This window comes from Orcinus orca, chromosome 11 (assembly GCF_937001465.1).
Source record: "Orcinus orca chromosome 11, mOrcOrc1.1, whole genome shotgun sequence".
In the NCBI taxonomy this organism is placed as follows: Eukaryota; Metazoa; Chordata; class Mammalia; order Artiodactyla; family Delphinidae; genus Orcinus; species Orcinus orca.
Genome location: NC_064569.1, coordinates 9875883 through 9900436, shown reverse-complemented (window position 1 = coordinate 9900436; position 24554 = coordinate 9875883). Strand labels below are relative to the sequence as shown.

Genomic DNA, 24554 nt, shown 5'->3' with positions numbered 1-24554 from the left:
ATTCTTAATGATGCAGGTATTGCTCGAAATTTGAGCAAGATGGGCTTAGGGTTAGTGTTATTTGCATCTTTTCCATTACAGGAGTCCATATTTTTAACAGGTACCTAAATACGACCTTCGCTTTTGGGTTTAGTACTGTTGCTGCTTACCACTTCTTAGTTATGGTTAGAGTGGTGCTATCACCTTCATTACGTTCATAATGAAGCTCTTCCACGACAGATCTGAAAAGGCAACGATTTCTAAGTGATCGAGATTGGTTTTCATTACGGCTCGTATTTTCACTGGTTTCAGGTTTACACTTAACCTGTCCTGTTATTAACCTCCCACCCGTGCTCCCGGCTGAAAACGCGACTTTCATCATGAACTACACACCAAGACCTTAGACTCCGGACTCTGAAGTGGGTACCCAGCGGCCGCCCGAGGTAGTAAACAAAGCCCCGCGCAGGCGCAGTAGCAGCAGAAGGGGGAAACTTGGTGTTGTCAGCCAATGGGATTTTTCCTACAGTGAAAAGTGGAAAAACAACAACAAAAATCCCCACACCGCATTCTAAGGTGATAAACTGGTTGGCTTTTTTCCATTTTTTACAGACTTCTGGCTTTTGTTTCTGAAGAACTTGTGCGGCCTTCGGGGCCTCGTAGAGAAAAGCCCTTCCTCGGCCCCGGAGACCTGCCGCTGGCGTGTCGCCTACTTCTAGCCTCGTTTGTTCTCGCCGCGGAGTCTTGATTTTTTTTATTTGACGACAGCATTAATCCATCGGGGCTGGAGGATGGGGGGGCGTAAATAGGCCTCAAAGCACCCCAAAAAACATTACTACTCCCCGGGCTGGCCCAAACATCGCGAGATCTTCCTGCGCGAACAGCGGACGCCCCCTCACCCTCCGGGCGTTTGCTCATGCGCTTGACTGATCATTTTTAGCGCGAAAACATTTAGAAACGTTTTGGCTGGTAATAGTCAACCAAATTTGACCCTCGAGAAAGGTCGGAGGTTAATTCACGTGGACGCGATGGATTGGAGCACACAACACTACATTCTTCGAGATTTTGCAGTCACAACTCCACATGCTTATACGGTCGTCACTCCTTTCCGTTGCTCTGTTTCGGCCGTGAACTCTGTGAGGAGGTTTCAGCGAATCGAGTAGTAAAGGCGTGGGCGTGGGAGAGCCGTCCAGGCTTTAAACCAGAGTGGTGAGCTTTCTGTGTTGGGAAAGATAACCCTGGGAGCGACATAGAGGAACAAATCTGAGGGGCCAAGAAAGAAAACCTTGTGTTTTCTTTGTATTTTTTTTTTCTGGAGACCAAGATGTGAATGTAAATAAGGTAGTGCAGTGGGAGGGAGAAGGTGGGAAAATTGTGCATGAAGGCAGTAGCCATGCAGCACAGTGGAGAGGGGAAGCTAGGAAAACAGAACTCTGGGCAGTAGAGCACGTCTTCCTTCAGATAGTGCGACCCTGTGCGTGTTTGTAAACAGAAAGGCAGAAATGCTCCACATTTAGTTCCTCGTGGGTGAGGTGGAAATAGGGGAGTCCCTAAGTGAGTGGGACAAGGAGGATTCTGAAAGCCAGAGTCGTGAGCAGGGGCTGAGGTTGGGATGAGGAAGGACAGTTAAGGTAACGGGAGTCAAGAATTCTGCAAGTGTTTTGAGAGAACTGACCCATCTGACCTCTTTCTCTCTCAGGGTATGTGGGACACCTGCGCAAGCACTGGAGTTTGCCCTGCAGCGCCTGAAAGGTACCACCCACAGTGTCCTCTCCCAGTGGGTCCCTTGGCCCCTCGAAGCATACCTCAGGCGGAATGTGGATTGCATGGAGTGAAGTGGTGGAATTGAGCTACCAAGACACTGGCGCGCAACAAAAGTACCGACTTGTCGCCGCTAGCCTCCCAGGTCACTAGGTATGAGAGCCCCATCTTTTTTTTTTTTTTTGCGGTACGCAGTCCTCTCACCGCTGCGGCCTCTCCCGTTGCGGAGCACAGGCTCCGGACGCGCAGGCTCAGCGGCCATGGCTCACGGGCCCAGCCGCTCCGCGGCATGTGGGATCTTCCCGGACCGGGGCACGAACCCGCGTCCCCTGCATCGGCAGGTGGACTCTCAACCACTGCGCCACCAGGGAAGCCCCGAGAGCCCCATCTTGATGTTAGCAGCAGTCGTATGCAGCTTAGCCAGTATATTTTGATGCTCTGTGTACTGTCTGTAGTACAAGGCAGAGGAACGGTGGAATACATGGTTTTAGTAGACCAGCAAAGGAATGGCTTGTAGGTAAGCAATATAGCTTCATCTGTAAGAAAAACTCAGTATAGAAAGCCGCAGGGTTTAAGTTAGCAGTGAGGGAGAAGGATCCAGGTATCGGTCAATAGAGTGGAAGTACTTTAATAAAGGCCCAGACCTAGTAGTCCCCTATCAAGAAGTTCTGCCTGGAGCACTTCGCCTCATTTTGGCAGCCTAAAGTATAGCCTAGTAACTGGGCTGTATGTGTGGAGTTCATGGGAAAATGTTCCAGGAAAAAAAAAATATATCCATGGATGCAATAGACTAGGGTTTCTGCGCTGGCGCCTGTTTTTGGGGGGAGTGGGATTGTTACCGAAACGCAAATCCTGTGTGCCCGACGCACAGTGAGGCCACACAATACCAAAATGCTGGAGTCTGGAACACAGAAAGGTTTATTGCAGGGCCATGCAAGGAGATGGGTGGCTCACGCCTTAAAAAACCCCAAACTCCCTGAAAGCAATCAGCAAAGCCCTTTTATAGGGAAGGTGAGGGAGGGGCGTGGTTAGTTGGTGCACACTTCTTGGTGTCAGAGCCTTTGTCCTTGAGGTCAGGTCATGGTCGGGTCACGATGTTCCTGTAAATCTCCACCAAAACAAATGTTACTCTCTGTTCTGACAAGAAAAGGGGAAGGTCCCAAGGCACGACTTTCGCCCTCCGAGGTCCAGGCCTGGTGGAGAGAAGCGGGGCGGTCACCCTAACCTCGGAGCGTCAGTCCAGCACCCAGTCTGGCTCCTCCCACCAGTGCCCAGGCTGAAGAGGCAGATCTCAGACGGTGGCTCCCTCCGGGCCAGGTCCCCAGACCCTGCCCAGCTGTCATCGCTGAGGCAGCCAGGCGCCCAGGGCCCAGCTGGCCCTCGGGCTCCTCAGGCCGCGTAAACAGTGGGGGCCAGGTTCCCCGGACTGTGTCCCATGCAGACTGCCGCTGCCATTCGGTCGCAGACGCGGGGATGGGGGAGAGGGTCACCGCAGCCTCAGGGCCTGGGCCCGGCCCGTGGGCGGTCCTGGCGAGGCTCTGGAGCCCTGCAGGGCACACCCCCAGCCTGTTCCCTGGGCCCCCCAGCTCGTCTGCCAGCCCGAGGCCGGGTGAGCTGGAGGGCCCCGGGGAGAAGGCTGGGATCGGCCTCTTACCTCACTCTCCAAGTGGACGACCACCGCTCCGCCGACCGTGGGCTCAAAAACGCCCCTCAAACGGTGGCTCCTTGACAGTTGCTCGCCTGGGGGCGGGGCCCACGGCAGCGCCGACCAATGGCTGAATGGGGCCGTCTGTGGTGCCGACCAATGGCTGAGCAAGACCTCTCGCTGAGGCTCCAACCCCCGGCGTTAATGATCTCCCGGTAACCGTTGCCTGGTAACGGGGTGCGGGGGTGATGGTGGGCAGCAACGGCGGAGGGCTAAGGGCTGCGCCTTGCGGCGCTTCGTTACAGGGTCATCCAGCTGTAAGAGGCGTGACCTCTTCAGGATGGTGTCACAGAAAGGGTTTGACACTTGAGCATACCAGTCACTCTGTGTGCCCTCTCTGGGCCTCGGTTTCCCTGTATGTCAAATAAGGACAATAGTGCCTACCTCATAGGATGACTGTAAAGAGGAAATGAGGTACAGTTGAAAAGACTGCATGAGTTACTAGCGTAGAACTTGATATGTAGTGTATGGTGAACAAATAGTTTCTGCCTTGAGCCTCCCACCACATTTACGCGTGCCATCTCCTCACCAAAATGTGCATGTTCTGTGTAGCATGGATGCATCCGTATACAGAGAGCCTTAAGACAGATTCTTCACCTTGCCTCCACAGTAGACTCAGCTGGGGAGCTTTAGAAAGTCCTAATGCCCAGGCTTCACCCTAGACCAATTCAATCAGAATCTCTGGGAGTGGAAACCGGGCATCAGTATTTTTTAAAGCTCTTCATTTTGCTGCTAAAGTTGAGAACCACTGCTTTAAGCAGGAGGAGAAAAGAAGTTAGGCCTGTGGTTTAAGACCACTTGTCTGAATAGCTATATATTTGAAAATTTTCTAGAGGTATAAGGGCTAGAGCTTGAGATGGGCCGATGAGTAGGGCATAGTGAGCTCTATTCAGGAGAGAGGGCACTATGATAAGAAGGTGGTAAGCATCGTGATTTGGGAAAGGTCAGTGATGAGGTCATTAATACAGGCCCCAGGAATACACAGGATTTACTGCAGAGATGGAGGACTTTGGCCTCCTGAGTTGGGCCTTTGATTAGCACAGGTGACACAATTCTGGCTGGTTAGCTCAGTTGGTTAGAGCGTGGTGCTAATTTAACAGCGGTGACAGACGGTGATGTCTTTATTGCTTTACCGCGTTGTGGATCTTGGGCCATGAGCATGGCGGACTGCAGTAGTGGGGTGCGGGGACCTTTTACAGTTGCTCCACTGGTTGGGGAGGGACATCGAGTCATCGCTGACATGTATGTACGTGGGTGTTCTCCAGCGGAAAGGCCATTGATGAGGAAGCCTCTTCCCAGAGCCTCATAGGGTTGATGTGGCTGCTCTGACTACACAAGTGGTCCTGTCAGTACTAACAGGTGAGAAAGGTGAGGATCAAGTCTGTTTTGCAGACTTTCAGTGAGTAGAGAATCAGTTAGCATAGGAGGGACGGCGTGTCTGGGTCAAGGATGTGAGGTCCTAAGAGACAAGGTACTTTCTTTTAGGACGACTCTGGTTTCTAGAGATACAAGTAATTTAGAAGTTGAAACCACCATACTACTTCAGTCACTGATGCCAAGACCCAAACGTGGCAGTAATGGCCAGGAGTATCTTCTGTCAAAAGGGGAGGGGGTAATCTGTCTTTCACTGGGTCCCTTTTCTTGAGAAGCACATGAGTTTAATCCCTAGCAAGAGCGTTGGTGAAATGGCCAGACATTGTTGCCTAGGTAAGAAGACAGGATTCAGAGACTCTGCAGGGGTCAATAACTAGAGGTTATGGAAGTGGGTGGATGCAGAAATGAGGAGTGGAATGGGGTAGAAGGATAGGAGTCTTGGGGTGAGGAGGGAGACCTATTGAAAGTTCGAGGTAGAAAAATCCCAAGTGCTGACAGTTTAGTTAAACGGTTATAAAAGTATGTCAGAACAGGAGTGCTTTCCGAGACCCTGTGACAAGAAATAACCAGAGACAGACTGCTCTGTAGGACTCTGCACGATGTAGGAGGCTGAGAACTGATTAGACTGCTTTTAAACTCTCACCCATATCAGGGGCATAAAGGAGTCACGAGGAAGACTGGGAAAGGCTGCTGCAGAGGATATTTGAGTGGAGTTGTTGGAGTGCTGGTAGACAGGCAAACCAGGGAGAGAGGGACGTGGCTCCACTCTTTGCCTGAACGTCAGCTTTCCCGGGTACAGTGGCTGCAAACTGGTGGGAAGGGGAAAGCCTTAACTGTAAGTCAGGGGGAAAATTTCGACTATGATACTGGACTGGAAATTTTAATTACTAACTTTTCTTACCTAAAAGTGACCATAAAAAGGAATGGGGCAGCTCAGGTTTTCATTCAGGGATGGGAGTACCAGGCACTACAGAGTGTTATCACTGGGACAGTGGGAAATAAAAATTAAGTTGCTTTAAGTTAGTCCCTGAAATCATGCTTGTTCAGTGTGCTGGAACACTGTTGTTGAGAACCTACTTTGTTTTTGAGATCCTAGAGGTCTAAAGATGAATTAAATGACATTGCTCCCTATAGGAATCTATGAACACAATGCAATATAATGTATACAATAAAAGAAGTAATATATGTGAAAATTAAAGAAGTACTATAGTAAGAAAGAAGGTGTGAGTAACTTATTTTGGAGGGGTTGGGGCTAAGAGGGACCTAGAACCTCAGAGAAGATGAAAGGCAGCAGGGTTTGAGATGGGAATAGGTGTTCCCCAGGTGGACACGGCAGAGGAAACTGCCTCAGGTCTAACCTGTGGGAGCGTGACACAGCATGGTGTCCATGTGGGAAAACCCAGGCAGTGTGAAGGGTATGTGTATTCAGGTGGGTGATTCAAACGGAGGTGACATGGAGGCCAAAGGTGTTGTGCCTGTTGGCAGGCTCACCAGTGGAGAGAGGTCATGGAATTTTAAAAACACATACACACACACACTAAGATGCCAGTCATTTCCTCTGTCAGTCACTTCCTCCCTCTCCTTGTCCTTCCCCTTTATAAAATTTGCCAAATTTGTTAGAGAGTGTTGAGGGGTAGCACAGGAACTCTGCTCCATCCCAGTGCCTACAGCTGGTTGGATCCGCTCTGTATCGGACTTAAGCTCAGTCAAACAGACTCTGCCTCCTAAGAATTTAGATCAGAACATTGAGAGCCTGGGTCATATGTTTTCTCCCCAGCTTTACTGAAATATGATTGACAAATAAAAATTGTGTATATTTAAAGTATATGATGTTTTGATATACATACACATTGTGAAATGACCACAATCAAGCTAACACCCCATCTCACATAGTTACCATTTTTGTATGTGTGGTGAGAACACTTGAAATCTCTCAGTAAATTTTGAGTATACAACTATTGTTAACTATAGTTAACCATGCTGTATGTATATTAGGTCTCCAAAACTTATTTATCTTATCATTGAAAGTTTGTACCCTTTCACCAGTATCTCCCCATTTCCTGCAATCCCCCAGCCCTGGTAACCACCATTCTACTCACTGTTAACTGTGAATTCAACTTTTTTAGATCCCACATATAAGTGAGACCATGCAGTATCTGTCTCTCTGTGTCTGGCTTATTTCACTTAATATAATGTCCTCCAGGTTCATCCACCCTGTCACAAATGGCAGGATTTCCTTCTTTTTTAAGGCTGAATAATACTCCATTATGTGTGTGCGTGCGTGTGAAGTGTATTTGTATATCACATTGTCTTTATTCGTTCATCTGTCGACAGACACTTAGATTGTTTCCGTATCTTGGCTATTGTGAATGATGCTTCGATGAACATGGGAATGCAGATATCTCTTCAAGACAGTGATTTTATTTCCTTTAGGTATATACCCAGAGGTTGGATTGCTAGATCATATGGTAGTTCTATTTTTAATTGAGACTGGGCCATTTAAATAGGAGCATTGAACTTGTAAGGTCATGTAACTTTCAGAGCCGAGGTCACCATTTGGGGGCCAGTAATCAGAACCAGCTGATTGCAAAAGAGAAGCAGGTGAATGCAGCTAATTAAGAGAGAGAAAATAGGGGACAATCGGTCCCGTAGCCTGAGAGAAAGAGATGGAGTCAGTGTCTCTTGGCTCTGACAGCTTTCTGTCCCTTCCTTCAGTCCCATCTGTGGTCTAACTGCCACTTCCTGTTCTTCAGTTCCCTGCACTTCTTCTGAGTCTTTATAATAAATCCACCTCCACCTCAGTGGCTTTCTTTTTTCCCCTTAGACAGCACTCTAATGTGGCTAGTTGCGCTCTCCCCTTCCTCCTGTTCTTGGCCTAATAAAACCACATGCTTTCCACAAGAGGAACACACATATGCAGCATGGACACATGTAACTCACTGCAGCTCGAATATGCCAAGAAAAGGTAGTTCTCGTCATTGTTTTCTGTAGTTTTCACCTGTGTATAAGTTATCTATAAGTTACCTGCATAACAAAATCCCCCCAACTTAGGAACTTAATAATAAACATTATCTCCTAATTTCTGTGGGTCACGAATTTGGGAGCAGCTTAGCTGGGCAGTTCTGGCCTGGGGCCTCACAAAGTAGAGGTCAAGATGTCTGGACTGCAGTCGCTTGATAGGGCCGGAGGATCTGTTGCCAGGTGGCTCACTGCCCTGTTGCTAGTTGGTGCTGGTTGGTGAGAGGCCTCAGTTTTCCCTGCGTGGGCCTCTTCACAAGACAGCTTTAGTGTCCCTACGACATGGGGGCTGAGCAATCCAAGAGGCAGAGAGCCAGGCAGAAACTGTCCTTATGATAATCTCGCCTCGGACATGACAGAGAATCACTCCTGCCACATTCTCTTCACTGGAAGCAGGTTATGAGTCTGGCCCATGTTCAAGGGAAGTAGTATTAGATGTCACCATTTGAAGGGAGGCATATCAAAAATTTGTGGACATATTTTAAAACCATCACAACTGTTAGGTTAGAGAGAAAAAAAACCAGGCAAAGTGTCCAATTCAGTCTCAGGTATAGTTCAATTTCATTTCTTGAGTGGTTTCTTTAAATAGTATAAGTCTCCTTTGGGTAAAAATGTTTTCTCTTTCATAATGCCTCCCAAGGAGGTCCTGTCATCCTCTCTGAAGATAACATCCATTTGAATGGAGGGTGGGGAGGGGTAACATACACATCCTTGTGGAATTGCTGAGAGGGGGGTATCCCCGACTTCATTCTGGACCTAGAGTGTGCACTGGCAGGGTTCCGGCATGATGCCCCTCGCTGGCCTGAGCGCTGGGGAACCTGCTGGCCTGCGATGCTGAAGCCTGCAGCTGGTGAATTCATGGCCCATTTTTGGCTTCAGGCAAATCTCCACAGGGAGAATCGGCCTCCTCCCCTTGGGGACTCTTTTCCCCTTGGCCCCGGCTGTGGAGTCACCTCACCTGACCACGGCAGGCCCCCTGGCTGTTAGTTGAACATCCATGCTTCAAGGGAACCGGAAACACTTGGGACAGTTGACTGCTCTGTATGCCTACGTACACTGTGAGAAACTTGCCATTGGCCCGAACGGCCATGCAGAGTGCAGAGGATGAGGTATGAGGGGCCTAGGCAGTGGTCCCCAGAGGGGAGCAAAGGCAGAGAGCTCTTGCCCTGGGTGCCCCTCTCAGCATGGAGGTAACTTACTGTGGTACGCAGAGTAAGGACCCCTGAAGATATTCACCCTAACACCCGGAACCTGTGACTGTGTTACCTTACAGGGCAAATGGGACTTTGTAGATTTGACTAAGTTAAGGGCCTTGAGAGGGGAGATTATCCTGGATTATCTGGGCGGGCCCAATCAAGTGACTTTCCAGTCTGAGGTCAGACAAAGGGAGATGTGACTGTGGAATAATGGTTAGAGAGATACAAGGTTGTTGGTTTTGAAGTTAGGAGTTAGGGGGCTACGAGCCAAGGAATGTGGGTGGCAAGGAAACAGATTCTCCCTGTGTAGCCTTCAGAAAAGAACACAGCCCTGCTGTCACCATAATCTTAGCCCAGTAAGACCCATGTTAGATTTCTGACGTGTAGTACTGTAAGATAATAGATTTGTGTTGTTTTAAGCTACTGTTTGTGGTAATTTGAAACAACTACAAGAGAAAATGAATGCACTCATATCCATCTTTGGTCTAGAAAGAGGTCAGGCCCAGTGACTGGCTGCTTTATTCTCTTCTATTTCTCTCTGAACCTGAGACCTAGAGGGAGAGACTCTTTTTTTTGTTGTTTGTTTTTTTTTGTGGTACGCGGGCCTATCACTGTTGTGGCCTCTCCCGTTGCGGAGCACAGGCTCCGGACGCGCAGGCTCAGCGGCCATGGCTCACGGACCCAAGCCGCCCCGCGGCATGTGGGATCTTCCCGGACCGGGGCACGAACCCGTGTCCCCTGCATCGGCAGGCGGACTCTCAACCACTGCGCCACCAGGGAAGCCCAAGGGAGAGACTCTTACTTTCCATGTGGCATGTCCTTTTTCACCACAGAGCAGAATTTATTACTTTTTTATTTTCATTCAGACAACAAATTGAAAGTAAGTACAGTAAACACCCATACACTCTTCACCCAGATTTCGCCAGTTAATGTTTTGCCGTATTTACTTTCCCTTTCTGATTATGTGCGTACATATTTTTTGTTGTTGTTGAACCATTTGTGGGTAACTTGCATTCGTCTCGACCCTTTATCCTTAATACTTCAGCATCTCCTAAGAATAAGGAAATCCACTTATTAACCACAATTCGTTTCTCACACCTAATAGAAATAATAATTCCATGACACCATCTAATATCCAGTTCACAAGACAAATTTCCCTAATTTCCACAAAATATTTTAGAGCTTTTTTATACCAATTCTCCCTCCCTCCCCAGTCAGCATCTCATCAAATTACATGCTTTGCAATTGGTTTTCTTTAGTCTCTTTAATAATAGCTCACCCTTCTTATTTCACAACATTGACTTTCTGATAAGTCCAGACTAGTTCTCTTGTAGAATATTTTGTTTTCTCATTTTGGTCAATTATTTTCTCATGATGTCTTTAATCTGTTTCTCCAACCCCTGCCTTTCCCCCCCGCCCCAAACTGGGCACTCTGTCTAGAGGTTTGATTAGATTCAGGTTAAATGCTTTTAGAAAGAATATTTCATTAGTAATGTTGGGTAGGTTACCTTGCTTTATGTTAGGCACTAATTTCAGGTTGTCCCACTGTTAGGCTAGTGATGCTAAATTTGGTCACTTGGTTAAGATGGTGAGCCCCTGCCAGTCTCACCCTTGAAAAAGTACACATTTCCCTTTGCAGTTTGTAAATAACGTACAAACAACCTGTTCCCAACAACTTTTCATCTCATAGTTTGAATACCTGCTGTGGTCCTTGCCTGAATCAGTTATTTCACTGCGGCCTGTAGAAATGGTGTTCTAAATATTATATTCTGCCTTTATTAGCTGTCATTCTTTTGTAAAAAGAGCTTTCTTTTAAGAGAACTGTTGTAATGACTCTCTCAGTGGACAATTGGATGGTGGTTTGCTTTCAGTTTTGTTTAAAGCAATTGGAAAGCTCTTGTTTCTTAAAAGGATGCGTTAACTCAATTAGTGAGTTCACTAATATCTCAATAGCATCCTCAATATTTCCAGTTGTTTCTTTGCTTGTTTCCCAGGGCTTTTTAAAATCCAGGCAGTTCACCATTGTAGGATTTGAGGTAGAGGTGGGTGAGAGGTTCACCAATCTATGGTAAAAGGGAAGAAAAACTACTAGATGGGAACCAAGAACGAGCATGGCATCTTGACTGCACCAGTTCTCAGGAAAGTCAGCTTGTGGAAGTTGAGAATCTAGAAATTCCGATAGAACTGCCTGCAGGCTCTGGAACCCCTTGGAAAGTTTTTGCCTGCCCCAGTGTGGAGGCCTGCTCTATGGTACCAAACAGTCTGAGCAAAGTCTTCCATATTTGGTTGATGACAAATAAAGGAATTTTGAGAATGGCTTTCAAAACGGTAGCTTGGATTTCAAGCCTATTGTCTTGCTGTACACTCCTATTTTGAATTTCAGAAGCTGAATATTATTTCCTTCTTTCTTTCCATTACTTTTATAATTTCTGAACAGTGCCACATTCCCTATCCCCAAGGCAAATCGATTCCCCAGGCAGGCAGAGGGGAAAAGAATCACATAAATTATTTTCACAATATTACCCTAGCTACACAGTATTATGGGATTTTAATGGGTTTGAATAGAAGACAGCTATTTTCTTCCCAATGGCTGGGAATAAGTTTGGTGATTATAAATTTAATATTTTTAACAGAATTAGTATATTACATAACATGTTTTATAGCCATCCTTAATAATATTTCAGATTATGATTCCTTATAAAATCGTTTTTATTATTTTATCACTAAGCTGTGATGTACACATACAATCATCCTAAAAAGAATGAATAATTTGGCCTTTTTTTTTTTTTGCATCTCAAATGATTTAAAGAAATCTTTTTGTTTTTTTTGCGGTACGCGTGCCTCTCACTGTTGTGGCCTCTCCTGTTGTGGAGCACAGGCTCCAGACGCGCAGGCTCAGCAGCCATGGCTCACGGGCCCAGCCGCTCCGCGGCATGTGGGATCTTCCCGGACCGGGGCACGAACCCGTGTCCCCTGCATCGGCAGGCGGACTCTCAACCACTGCGCCACCAGGGAAGCCCAAAGAAATCTTTTTGATTTCTTCTATCAGAGGCCCATAGTAATGAATCACACCAGTCACATTAAATTGACAAGTTATTTTGATCGAGTCCATTATCCATGATACAGATTCGTATCATATAATATGCCTGCTCTGGAGTCATATTAAATACTCCTCAATCCTAACTCCCACACTAACTAGTGGTGTGGTTTTGGGCACGTTACTTATCTTCTGTAAGTTTCCTCGTCTGTAAAACAGGAATGTTAATAATAGTACCTGTTTCATGGTTTGCTAGGATTAAATGACATCATGTACTGAATACCTGGTGCATGATAAATATTAGCCGGTTTTGTTGTTGCTGTTATCATTCACTAAAAGAAGAGAGGTGATATCTTAAGTAACCATCTGGCTGGCTCTCTAAAGCTTTCTTCAAACACATATCCAGCTTTCCTGATAAATGAATTTTCTGAAAGTGACAAATATTAGAACTAACAGAGTTGAATTTCTCTGTGAGTCTTACATAGAAAAACTAGAATTAACTTGATTCTTATCCTAAAATAAAAGATGTAAACATGTCTTAAGCTGTGGATGTTGGACCAGGAAGGCGCTTCAGTTTCCTGAAATTATACTCCAGCTCCTGTATGCTACCTCTTTTCTTATAGAGTTTGCATTATTGCACGTTGAAAGTCAGCATTTCTATCCCTCAAAATAAATGTTCAGAATTGCCATGCTTAGGATTCTGAGTTAGAAACAATCAGCTCTATGCATGCCTAATGAGACAAGTGCATAGCTAGCTTAAGTTCCTGACTTGGGATAGTCCAAATGCTATCCAAGGGATTGACCTTATTATTCACATTTATTTTTATTCAAAATAATCCAGCAAGGCACGTTAAACCATATTTATCTTTTCCGCTATAAAATTGTAAAGCATTCACAAATTGTTCCTGGTTCAGGTGTGGTTCTAAAGTATCTCCCTAAAATTAAGACTGTTCGACTTAGATAAATGGCCTCATAAAAGTCAGAAGCCTCAGCCTGAGAAGAAATACGTTGCCTGTGTTCTTCCCTATGCTCTGTGGTGGCATGCCACAGTCGTTCTGTGAAGCTGGCATTTTCATTTAGTTGCACCTAAATAGATTTTTAAGGAAAGAAGCAGTGGAGGATGGGGGGAGTTACCATTGCAGAGTCCATACTAATTCCTAGAAGCCTTTCAAGATTTAGGGTCAACAACAATTCAGTAAAGAAAGGGCCCATTAGGTAAATTTGGCTCTGCAAATGCTAATTGAAAGTCCTCCTCTGCAATTCAGTCCTGTTCCCTCTTCCTTTCTTTAGTCAGTAGGGTCCCATGGTGACTGGTTCTGAACGAAATCATCCCCTTCAACAGTTACCATGGCAACCGGGACGTCAGTGAAGCAGGAAAGACCCTGCACAAAACTGCTCCTGCCAGGCTCCCTCTCTGAGTTGGAGAACTCAGCCCTGCCTGAGGCCTAGGGATGGGACTAAAGACATCTGGACGTGCACACTCACGTTTGTCTGTCATTGTGCCTGTGAGCGTAGATATATGGGCATATGGTAAACTGTGTAATGAGAATTTCCCCTCCCCCCAAAAAACATGGAGCATGTTTAAAGGGTGGGGATGGGTAGTGGGATGGGGCCGGGGAGGTAGACATGGGATAGTCTTTTTAGGTTTAATGATATGTAAAAATTATATTTGTGTTTATAAGGTTACAGTAATTTGATAGTAGGTAGGTTGGAGCCTTACATATATATAGCCTGATGTATATTTAGACACAAGACCTCAGGGGAAATATTTTTTGAATATTTTTATTTACCTGAGAGTGAAATAGACAAATGGCTTTAAGGAGCTCTGAAGGGGGTGTAATGCTGTCCGTGGTGCTGAACACTTGATTGTCTCAGATGTGCCAAGGGGGCTCTGGAGGGAGGTTAGGGAACACCTTGCCATGTTAGGGTACTGATGATAAGAAAGAAGGAGACGGCCTGGGGAGAAAGCATTCTTTCCTTCCCTTCCAAGCAATTCTGAATGCCCAGGAAAAATGTTCAGATGAAAAATAAAACAAAAAAGAAAGCGGAGAAGCCTGGAGGTTTGGATGGTTGAATCTTCCCCTTTTCATGTGGAGATTTTTGGTCCAAGCCAATCAGGTCGGAGATTTCTGCTGCTATGCTCCTGAAAGGAAAAGTGGGGGAAGGGAGAGAGAAGCCGGCCACATTCTCCCCTGGAGCCACATGATCCATTTCCCATGTGACACATTCCAGAGCCCTGGAAAGGAGAAGGGAGGGGCACCAAGAGAGTGGGGCTTGGGGGCGGGAAGATGGTTTAACAGTCAACCCTGCACAGCGTCATCTTGTCTTCCTACCAGGAAGCAGGCTCTGAGCCAAGGGGAAGGCAGAGGACAGATATGGATGTGTTCCCAAGCTTCCCTGGTGGTTTATGGCATTCTCCAAACTCCTCTGCAAGGGCTGTTCCTGACCAAGAAGACCCAAGGAGACCGTCTCTGAAATAAAGTCCGGATGAAGGTATGTGCTAGAGATCCCGCGGTTTTGTGGCTGAAATTTGGCTCAGAGGACATAATACCTTCTGTTTTCCAGACAATTTCGAGATTTTGTCCCGGCTTAGACGCTGGTTCGGGGCTTTAGATTTGTCACAGGTCCAGAAAAGATGCCTAGGTAGTTCTGTAAAATGAACAATTCACCACAGTCACTGCCTGTTGAAGAAAAACGAGATGGGAGTTGTATATAGTGATAATTAATAAAACAAAGCACTCATTGCTGAAAAGCATTCTTTTCATTGAATCCTGGAAAGAGGGAAAAAGATAATATTACTGACACCAGCCAGATTTCATTGTCACTGCAATAAAATCCTGTTTCATCCTTTTTCAGCTGCTTATTCTGTGCCCATGTTCTCCGAGGTTATTGGCAGTGGCTTAGGGAGCCTGGGTGGGCTGGCGTGCTGTTTCTTTGTGCTGTGTGATCGTCTTCCTTCTGATGTTCCTGATACCAGGAGTGCTTGTGATTGTTTCCAGCTCTCTTAGGGACAGTAGACTGTCACCAAATTCCATATCTTTCAGAATAGCTACCAAGAAGGCTTCCAGGAAGTTCTCAAAGGAATCTTCCAAAGTTACAGACTAAAAGAATCTGCCATGCACTCAAATCTTGATATCTTTGACTATTTCTATCCAGCACAAAGAGACGAGCTAGCAGATTTACATTTTATTTTGTCTTTATTTAACAAATACTTGTAAAGTTCTTGTTATGTGTAAAGCATCATTCTAAGCACAATCAATTATTTAATCCTTATATAACCCTCTGGGGGAGTTATTATTAGTACCCACATTTTGGAGACGAAGAAACTAAGGCACAGAGAAGTTAGGGAATTTTCCCAAGGTCACACAGCTAGCAAATAGGAGAAACAGGGTTTGGACCCAAGAAACTTGACCCTAGAGTCTATGATCTTAACCACTTAACTATGCTGCTTCCCTGCTCCTTTTATTTCAAATGATGTCAACAGTTGATTTGGCTACAAGTTTTGTTCAGCTGATGCTACTAGAACATTGAATCAGCTTTCCTGGCTAAAACAGACCCCCAGTGAAATCTATAGTAATCTTGAATTATCCCAGTAGTCACATTCTGTACCCCCAAATAACCCAGTAAGTAATTACCTGTTCTTCTCTTCCCCTTGTGCTGTATAGATATCTGGTGGTAAAACACTGTATTGCAATGGTGACCAAATGATGTCTAAAGGAAAAAAAGAAATCTAAAATTACATCATGGTTCATTTTTTTTTTTAATCAAACCTAGAAACATTCTTCCATCCTCAGGACCTAGGAATAAGACCAGCCTAAGCATATTAACAGTACTTACCTGGTTTTCAAAATAAAATAAATAGATTAAAAACTTCTGAAATTATAAACACAAACTATGTTATCAAACTGACTGGATTTATTGCTTTAAAATAATATTATCATACTTTAAAATAGGGAATAGATCTCTCTCTTTTTGCAAATTAATTTAGGTTTTTAAGGGGAAAAGAGGAATTTTTTTTAACTTCTGGAAATATCTGAAATATAAGGGTTACCTCCTGTTGGTCTGTGTAGTTTCCCTTTTGGCCCTTGACAAGAAAAGATGACTGATCTCATTCTTATATGCTGTGGGAAAACTTAGAGAAGTTACTAGGTCAGAGATACAAAGAGGAAGAAAAGGGGGTAGGAGTCCAAAATTTGTGAAATTCCTCACTATATAAAGTGTTTCCTTCATGGTTTCAATTGAAGAATACTTTGAGAGGAAGGAGTCCCCTTGACACCTTAAACTTTATTGAACTTTAGTTCTTAGATTTGATCCCTGCTGAAATCAGCATTTCCCTGGAACAAGTACACTTAACGCTAGCTACTATAGTCATCCGAAGTCAGCTTCTGGACAGAAGGGACCATCTCCTTCCATCTCTGGATTTCTAGCGCTTAGCACCCAGCCCGTTTATGATATCATCTCAATGTACCCTTGTGAATGAAGAATGGGAAGACTCAAGACTGACAGCATTCTGGGGGCCCATGCCTATTTTGTTTTGCATGCTTTTATGGGGAGGATAGTGAGGAGGTAAAAGTGTAGTAGGAGAGAACTTGGCAGCAGTCAATATTATGTCTGAAATGTACATATGCTAGTCAGACAGACCCTGGAGCAATAGCAGACTAGAGTTCCAGAAGGATCCATAAATTACTTCCTGGTTATTACCAATCCCCCTGACATTTTATTTATATTTAGAATGAAGTTCTCCTGATATTTTTATTTACATGTACATGGGAGCACCCCAAATAGTCTCATTTTCCTCTGATGTTTTGCCTGGCACCGTCTCCCCGTGTTGAAATAGTTCACCTTGGGTTGAGAGTGAATGTCGTGAGAAGGTCAGCTCCTGCCCCAGGCAATCCTGCCCTAATCAGCTGTGCCTCCCGGTCGCTAGAACACTTCACCAAGAGCCCACCCGGTAGGACTACAAGACTCCTCCCTGGAGAACCATGGGATCTTCAGAGTCAGAGTGGGTTGAGCCAGACTGCCTTTTCCACACCGTGGCAATTAGGACCTGAGTACGAAAGATTGTCTCAGGACATCTTGAAAGGTTGCTTAGGATTTGAATTTAAGTTAGCAGTCTAACCTGGCTTAAAATAGTCACCCCTCCTGATAATATACACAAATATAACCTATTCTATTCTTTTTCCATCTGATTAAGTCATTAAGGAGCATTAAGAGTGGGGTTTGTGGTTACGGTTTGGGTCCTTGAATCCTGTCTACTCATTCTCCTGGTCTTTAGTGTGACCTGGAGTGAATGAGGGGTGGACAAGAACCAGCCCTGCTGGAAGCAAGGTACAGCCAGGCCAGTGCTGCCTGCCCACCGCACGCTTGCCGGCCTTCTCAGATGAGCCAGGCTAGTGCACACAAGAGGCTTAGATCTGGAAGCCTCTCTGGGCTTCCTACTCATCCTTCTCAAAACTGAAAGGGGGCAGTCCTCTCTACCAGCTGAACAGGAGAAGTAGAATAGAGAGAAAGTGGAGCGGTTCCCCTGGAGGAGAGGCCTTGCCAAGAGTGCTTCCAGCTTGGAGGCTAGGGATGAAAGAAGAAACAAGAAGGACAATGGACTTGTCCCTCAGTGGGCATGTGAAAGTGATGCCTGGGTCCTGCTTTTCACTCTTAGTAACTTCTCGCTGCTAGTAAGCCCTGCCTGCTGAATTATCAGGTCCTTTCCTAGGATGTATATGTGGGGAGGTGGAAAGAATAGAGAGAAGGACCAAAGTGTGGATGCAATTTCTCCTCTGAACCCAGGCAAACAGTGGGTTGAGATGGGAGGTGGCTTCTCCAAGAGGACAGTTTAAAAAGCAAGAGGCGAGTTACCATCATGACTATATTTCCCTGTTTATAGAGTCGCTTTTCCTGGGCCAAACTTTGAAAGCACCCATCTCTTGGAGCCTGTCATTCAGCATATTTCCACGACACTGGATGTCTGTCATGTTTAATCCTGATGGAAGCTCTCTGATATGCATTATTAGCCCCAGTTTCTGATCAGGAAGCTGAAGCTCAGAGTAACTAATCTGCCCAAAGTCACACACAACAAATAAAGCCAGGATCTGAATCCAGATCTTTCTGATTCTGTGCTCTTTCCACTATGTCACAAAATAAAGTTCTTTCCTCTACATTCTTTTAAAAAAAGTGTTTTTGGATATTAGGGTAATACAAATACAGTTCTAGAAAATTTGGAAAATATAAAGAAATATAAAAGTGTAATGAAAATAAAAATCAGTCATGGTCTGGCCACCTAGAAACAACTTATTTTAAAATTTTGGTGTTTTTCTTCTCAGTCTTTTTCAATGCATCTAATGGTAATGAAAGTAAACATTTGTTAAACACTAGCTTTTTTCCAGACATCGTTCTTAGCTCCTGTCTGTGTCATTTGTTTTATTCTCACAACAAATCAAGAAGGTGGACACTGTTTTTATCCTAATTTTACTGGTAAAGACGATAAGCACATAGATGTTTAGTAACTTATATAGGTAATAGGTGATTTGAAACCCAGGCAGGTCGGCTTGAGAGCAGGGTTTCTCAATCTCAGCACTGTTGGCCTCTTGGATCGGATAATTCTCTGTTGGGGGTCGGGGGGGAAGCTGTCCTCTTCATTGTGGAATGTTTAGCAGCATCCCTGGCCTCTACCTACCAGACGTCAACACTTTCCTCCCCGAGTTGTGACAACCAAGAATGTCTCCTGATATTGTCAAATGTCCCCTGGGAGGCAAGATGACCTCTGAACCACTAGTCTAAGAGCCCGTGCTGTCAACCATGCATTATGGTTGAGATAACGTAGCCTCTTCACATTTTAAATGTGTTCAGAGTTATTTTCTTCTACATCTAAAGAAGGGAATACACCTTTGAATTTGGAGGCAGGCTATGAAGACTCCCTGGGATGTCAGTGGCTTTAAAGAGCATAGGTAGGAAATTAATTATTTCCAGGGAAATGCTAGACTTTTGTAACAGGTTTGTCATATCCCACCGTTGCCCAGTGTGGAGAATAGCCATGTTTCTTTCTCTTATTACCTTTTCCTGGTTCTATGTGTCAGGCACCCTTAGCCTTCAAGAATTCAGATTTCAGGTGTACACTTATGGTATAGCAGGGCAATGCTTATCAACCAAAGTGTCAAAATATGTCCCAAACAAAAAATGTCTGTTGCAAATAATTTCTAGCTGATAAAATACCAAAGTTTGCTGGTGATTCATTTTTTAAAAAACTAATTAGAATAAATGTAAGGATATCTACATAATTATTTTCTTTTCAACATGACTTCTAGGTTGAAGATTGTAGGCTGAGCTCCTGGTGTTACACGTAATTCTGGATGTGTCCGTAGGAGTGTATCACATGTATGGACACATTTGTCACATCTGCCTCTGAAGAAGAGGTTGAAAATTGCTGGTGTTGGTGATTTTGGTCAATCATTGCTGATATGCAGAGAGGATTAAAATAAGAAGCACTGAGAAGTGATAGCAGTAGCATTTTAACTTATAAAATGTCTAAAAATATATGGCACTAAAAAATATATTAACCATGTGAAACATATGCAGATACATGTTCAGCCATATTTTCAGTCACATCTGACCACATATATAGTTGCATAATTTGTCCATGAAAAATACATGTTACTGCAAATTCAAATCTAACTTCTGCTCCATGAATTTGAAGGTTGCTTTCTTGGAAAACCCTGATTGAAGACAGTGGTGCAGATCAAAATTTCCCCAGAGTGTTGATGTAAACTTGATGTGAGACAGAATGTAAATGCTTCTGAAAAACGGAAGTTCTTAGTAACTTCCTGTTCGGTGCTTACACTCGGTTCTTAACAAATCCTTCACCTTCTTTTCAAATAGCTATAAATCATATCTACTGTACAGCTCTTTGCTTTGAGTGTAATGAGTCTGCTCTTTGCCTCCCCCCCTCTTTCCTATTTCAGTCATACAACTAAAGATGTTGATACTGAAATCAGAGATTGGACATAAAACTGAACATTTCCCTCCCAAACTTGGACTCAGTGAGCACACAGCAACTATTCAAAAAATGTTTGTTGTAATAAATTAAATTGAATTTGGCAAGGTGCAAATTCTGGGGCCAAATTGTTTTCTTCAAAATTTGGAAGATCCTTTACGAGGAGGAGAGGTGTGGAAAGTTGGTCGAGGACAGTCAGGGGTTCTAGCAAGTGTTTCTTCCTGCTGAGAAGTTTGGTGTTACATGGGATGGGAAGCAAACACAGGTGGCAGGTCTTCTTAGACCAGACCGCTTCTTGCAAGGAATCTTCAGTAAGAGATTATTGGCACATCCAGGATAATTAGTGAGGAGGGCTTGGCTGGCCCCTCTGTACAATTCATCTCTCCTTTGGAGACCCAGACTACCAATCTTGGACAGCAGAGGCTCAAGAACTGGGCCCCAGCAGCCCTAAACAGCTTCCCTGTCCTCCCATCACAATGCACTTTCAGGATGCACTCTCCGCCAGGTGAAAGTGGTGGATTGTAAGTTAAATGAAAGTGTGTTGCTCGTCACAATGTCTACCTATCAGTTGTAGTTCATAGAGCAAAAATGATCCTAGAAATCATCTAGACCAACTCATTCATGTTGTAGATATGGAAATAGAGATTCAGGGAGATTAATTTACTTAAGGTCCTTACACCGATGTAAAAATAAGACTTGGGCCTCTTGACTTGCTGTTCAGTGCTTATAATCATAATCATAACTTAGGTTTCTTAGTCTCCAGTCTAACATTTAAGGTGAAGTAGAAAGTGCTACATTCTTTAAGCTTTTGGGGGTTTCTAATATTCTAGGTGATGGTGGGGTAGTGGAAAGTGATAGAGTGGCTGGTATGAGCTTCAGTTTTCACACTCAGTTATATAACAAATGCTATATTGAATTAGTTTCTATTGCTGCTGTCACAAATTAACACAAACTTAGTGGCTTACAATAATGGCCATTTATTACATCACAGTTCTGCGGGTCAGGAGTCTGCGTGGGCTTGGCCAGTTTCTCTGCTTAGAGTCTCACAAGGCTTCAAGCTGTTGGCAGGACCATGCTCCTTTTTGGAGGCTCCAGGGACGATTCCCCTTCCACGCTCATTTCGGTGGTTGGCAGAATCCAGTGCCTCGTGCTTTAGGACCAAGGTCACGTTTCTTTGATGGCTCTCAGTTGGGGGCCACCAGTAACTCCCAGAGGCCTCTCCCTGGTTCTTGCATGTGGGCCCCGGCATCTCAGAGCCAGAACAGCACGTTGATTCCTTCTCACGCTTGGAATCTCTCTGGCTTCTGCCGCATCTCTCTGTTACTAGACGAGAAAGTTCTCTCTTTGTAAGGGCTCATTAGTTTGGGTCCCCCTGGATAATCCAGGATAATCTTCCCATTTTAAGTTCCATAACCTGAATTGTATATGCCGAGTCCCTTTTACTATATAATGTAACCTATTCACAGGTTCCAGGATTGGGGCGCGGACATCTTTGGGGGCCCAAAGTGATTATCTTTCCTTTTCAGCCTCTGGAGAGAGGAAGGCAAGGAAGGAGTTGGGAATGGCCATTGGGTAACCAACCAACCATCTGCCATCCATTTCCCATCCATTTTGGTTCCCCATTCTGCTATATTTTTCTCCATAGCACTGACCATTTCTTTGTTAATTGTGTTGTTTTTCTTATTTAGCTGTGTAGTATTGTTTCTCCCACTAGAGGAAAGCTCCATGAAAGCAGAGACCTTGTCTGTCTAGTTAACTTCTGTATCTCCAGCGTTTAGCACAATCCTGACTCACACTAAGTGATAGAAATTTGGATGCTTTGTGTGATTGAGGACCACTTTGCATATACCATCCTAACACATTAGCCATTTCTTACGGTGAAGTTTCTTGGTGTTTCTTTTTCTTTTTCCCATTTTATCTGACCACCGACTTTGTGAGAACAGTAGGGAGGGAAGTTCTGTGTTATTAAACCATTCCACACAGAATCCTAAGTGGCAGTTAGGGTGGGAAATACCGGATAGTGTCCTTTATATATTCCCCCAAAGAGGAGCCAGTGTGACCTAACATTTTCTCCTGCAACTTGGTTTGCAGAGAATTTGGGGAGGATTGCAGCTTGTGGTCAACATAAACCTCCACATGGGGTGAAGCTCGGGCTCCTTTCTGAGATCATAGATCTCAGAGAGAGACGGAGTCTCAGAGGTCACTGCTCTACTGATAATATGTAAAAAATTTACTCTTTAAGTAGTAGTTACATTTTAAATGGAACTTTGGTGCTCACTTCGGCAGCACATATACTAAAATCAGACTCTGACTTTAAAAGAATGATGCTCTGATGGTGATAGAAGCCTTCCTGGTTTCTGGAAATCACGCCAAGGATGCTGACTTTGTTTATTTCTAATATTTTAGAATTCGTGTAAAGAACAAAGATAGGTAAAGGTGATAGAAGAGGAATAGTTCCTTAAATCTAGATATCTAGAAATTTCTCACCCAGAAATGTCGTTGTGGGTTATTTTGTGATGTTAGAAGAGGCTGTTCTGAAAATCCTTCTCTGTTCAAAAAATCATGTTCTCCTTGAAAGCATAACCAATATTCAAACAAAAAGAAAATGTGCCAAGTCTGATGTCAGGAAACTGCTTGATCCCAGTTGGGAAACAAACTGAAAGGCATAGACCGGGAAATATTACGGAGGAATATTTATATATCTTATATAACAGGAGGAAAGGGAAAAGGGCATTAGGGAAAATTCCAGGCTTATAAGTCGTGATGCTATTGGTCTCAGATGGTGGAGAAGAAACTTGGTTTTCATTGAAAGTATGAGGTTCTTTTGAAATTATTCAAAATTATATAAAGGAAATAATTTAAGCAGCATAGACTCTATATGCTTTTGAGAAAGACATAGTCAATCCAGTTATATTTACGTCTTTTGGTTTAGGGTATAGAAAAAGGTTTTATCTGGCTAACATGTCACTATAAAATCATCCCCAACTTGGAGAAAGGCTATGTTTATTTATTTGGACCCCAATGACTTTCCCCTTAAAAACAATGTTGTGAATGATGATTAGGTCCCCAGGCCCCTTCACAAAAGCCATTCATCCTTAACAGTGCTAAATTATGTGACTAATGTTAGTATTATCACTATAGTATGTGATGTGGTTACTAAAATTTGCTTGTCATATGGCTTAGAAGACTTTTATGGGCTGACAGTAGTAAGAGTGCTAATTTTTTCAGCACTCGCTATGTGCCAGACACCAAGCTAGGTGTGTTTTAGAACTACAGTAGGATAACACTGATTGAATGTTTTTCTCATACCAGGTAGATTGACTTGTAATAACTCATTTAACTCCTGTGCATTTGTTATCTCATTTAATCCTCATGATAATCAAATGAGATAGGGACTGATTGTCCCCATTTTACAGATGAGAACACTGGAATCAAGAGGGTTAGATAACTTGTTTTGGATCACACAACTAGTTAGTGAGTGACAGAGGAAGGACGTACACTTCAGCTGTCTGCTTCAAAGCATGCACACATAACCACTTTGCAATATTCCTGTATTGTGAGATGAAAAATAAATGTTTTTCAGCAGAAGATTATGTTCTGGGTGTGTAGGTTTGTCAGATTTAGCTAATAAAAATACAGGACACCATTTAAATATTGTAGGAGATATTACATGGGACATACTTATGCTAAAAAATTATGTGTTATTTATCTGAAATTCACATTTAACTGGGCATCCTGTATTTTATCTGGCAACCCTGTCTGGGTGGCACATTATGAGAACATGTCTCTGTCTCTCTGGTTTTCCGCTTCCCCACCACAGTCATGCTGGTGGCTACCTGGGCCTTAACGTAGTTCTGTAAAGCACATAGCTCAGTGTCCGCACTAGAGCCATAGCTCAGAGCCAAAAGCAAGATAGGAACTCAGGAAGCTTCTGAAGAGCGTATGGGACCTCCTTAGCCATTTGTAAATTCAGGGATGTGTGTAAGTTCAGGACTTCGGGATAGGTTGCCCCGTAAACTCTGCCCTACTGGAAGCGGTGGGCTGGTCAACGTTTAACAACTGGCTCTTCAGGGGAAAAACCTATTTGTGATGTTTGTCAGTTTCATGGTGTGAATATTCCTACCATGGCTGATTCATGATACCAACATGATGTCGCTGAACTTGGAGTTGGGAAGGAGTGTGCACAGCTGTCTCTGAGGAGCCCCATGCAGGCCGGTCCCAGTCCACCTCTGTTCCATTCTGATTTCATATATAGGTAAATTAGGCCTATATAACAGTGAAAGATTTAAGGAAAATATCTACCACCATTATATTTCCTAAATTACAACAATTAAAATTTAAAAGAGAATTTCCTACTCAGGGAAATACTATTGATCAAAGTTTTTCTGCACTTTAATCAAACTGACGTCTAGAGTTCTGCTTTCATTCCGCATTTAAAAGGCAACAAGTTAATCATCTGCGATAATGAATCTCCAATATTCTCACATTCTTTATTCTGAAGAA

At 44.1% G+C, this 24554-nt stretch overlaps 2 protein-coding genes and 1 long non-coding RNA gene across 8 annotated transcripts in view; 1 reads left to right on the top strand and 2 right to left on the bottom strand.

The window, feature by feature from the left end:
• The first annotated feature begins 533 nt into the window (after nt 1-533).
• GPR19 (G protein-coupled receptor 19) overlaps nt 534-24554 on the top strand; it is an 82531-nt gene continuing 58510 nt past the window's right edge. For 2 of the 5 annotated variants that reach the window (XR_007469951.1, XR_007469952.1), the window contains exons 1-3: nt 534-1185; nt 1676-1890; nt 14404-14560. The gene's annotated coding sequence lies outside the window, so the exon portion shown is untranslated. Of the gene's footprint in view, nt 1186-1675; nt 1891-14403; nt 14561-24554 lie in introns of those variants that run through there. The other 3 variants (XR_007469950.1, XM_033408123.2, XM_004281136.4) reach the window with 3 other exon arrangements.
• On the bottom strand, nt 2638-3502 carry LOC125960379 (uncharacterized). The gene is made up of 2 exons (XR_007469953.1): nt 3392-3502; nt 2638-2930 (listed from the first exon to the last, which is right to left on the bottom strand). It is a non-coding gene; the product is annotated as an uncharacterized LOC125960379 (long non-coding RNA).
• The window catches only part of CREBL2 (cAMP responsive element binding protein like 2), a 56450-nt gene continuing 45727 nt past the window's right edge, over nt 13832-24554 (bottom strand). The window contains exons 4-5 of one of the 2 annotated variants that reach the window (XM_012537232.3): nt 15703-15778; nt 13832-14716 (exon numbers count right to left, since the gene is read on the bottom strand). In XM_012537232.3, coding sequence (XP_012392686.1) covers nt 14707-14716; nt 15703-15778 — 86 coding nt within the window. In that variant the 3' untranslated portion in view covers nt 13832-14706. Of the gene's footprint in view, nt 14749-15702; nt 15779-24554 lie in introns of both variants that reach the window. The other variant, XM_033408124.2, reaches the window with a different exon arrangement.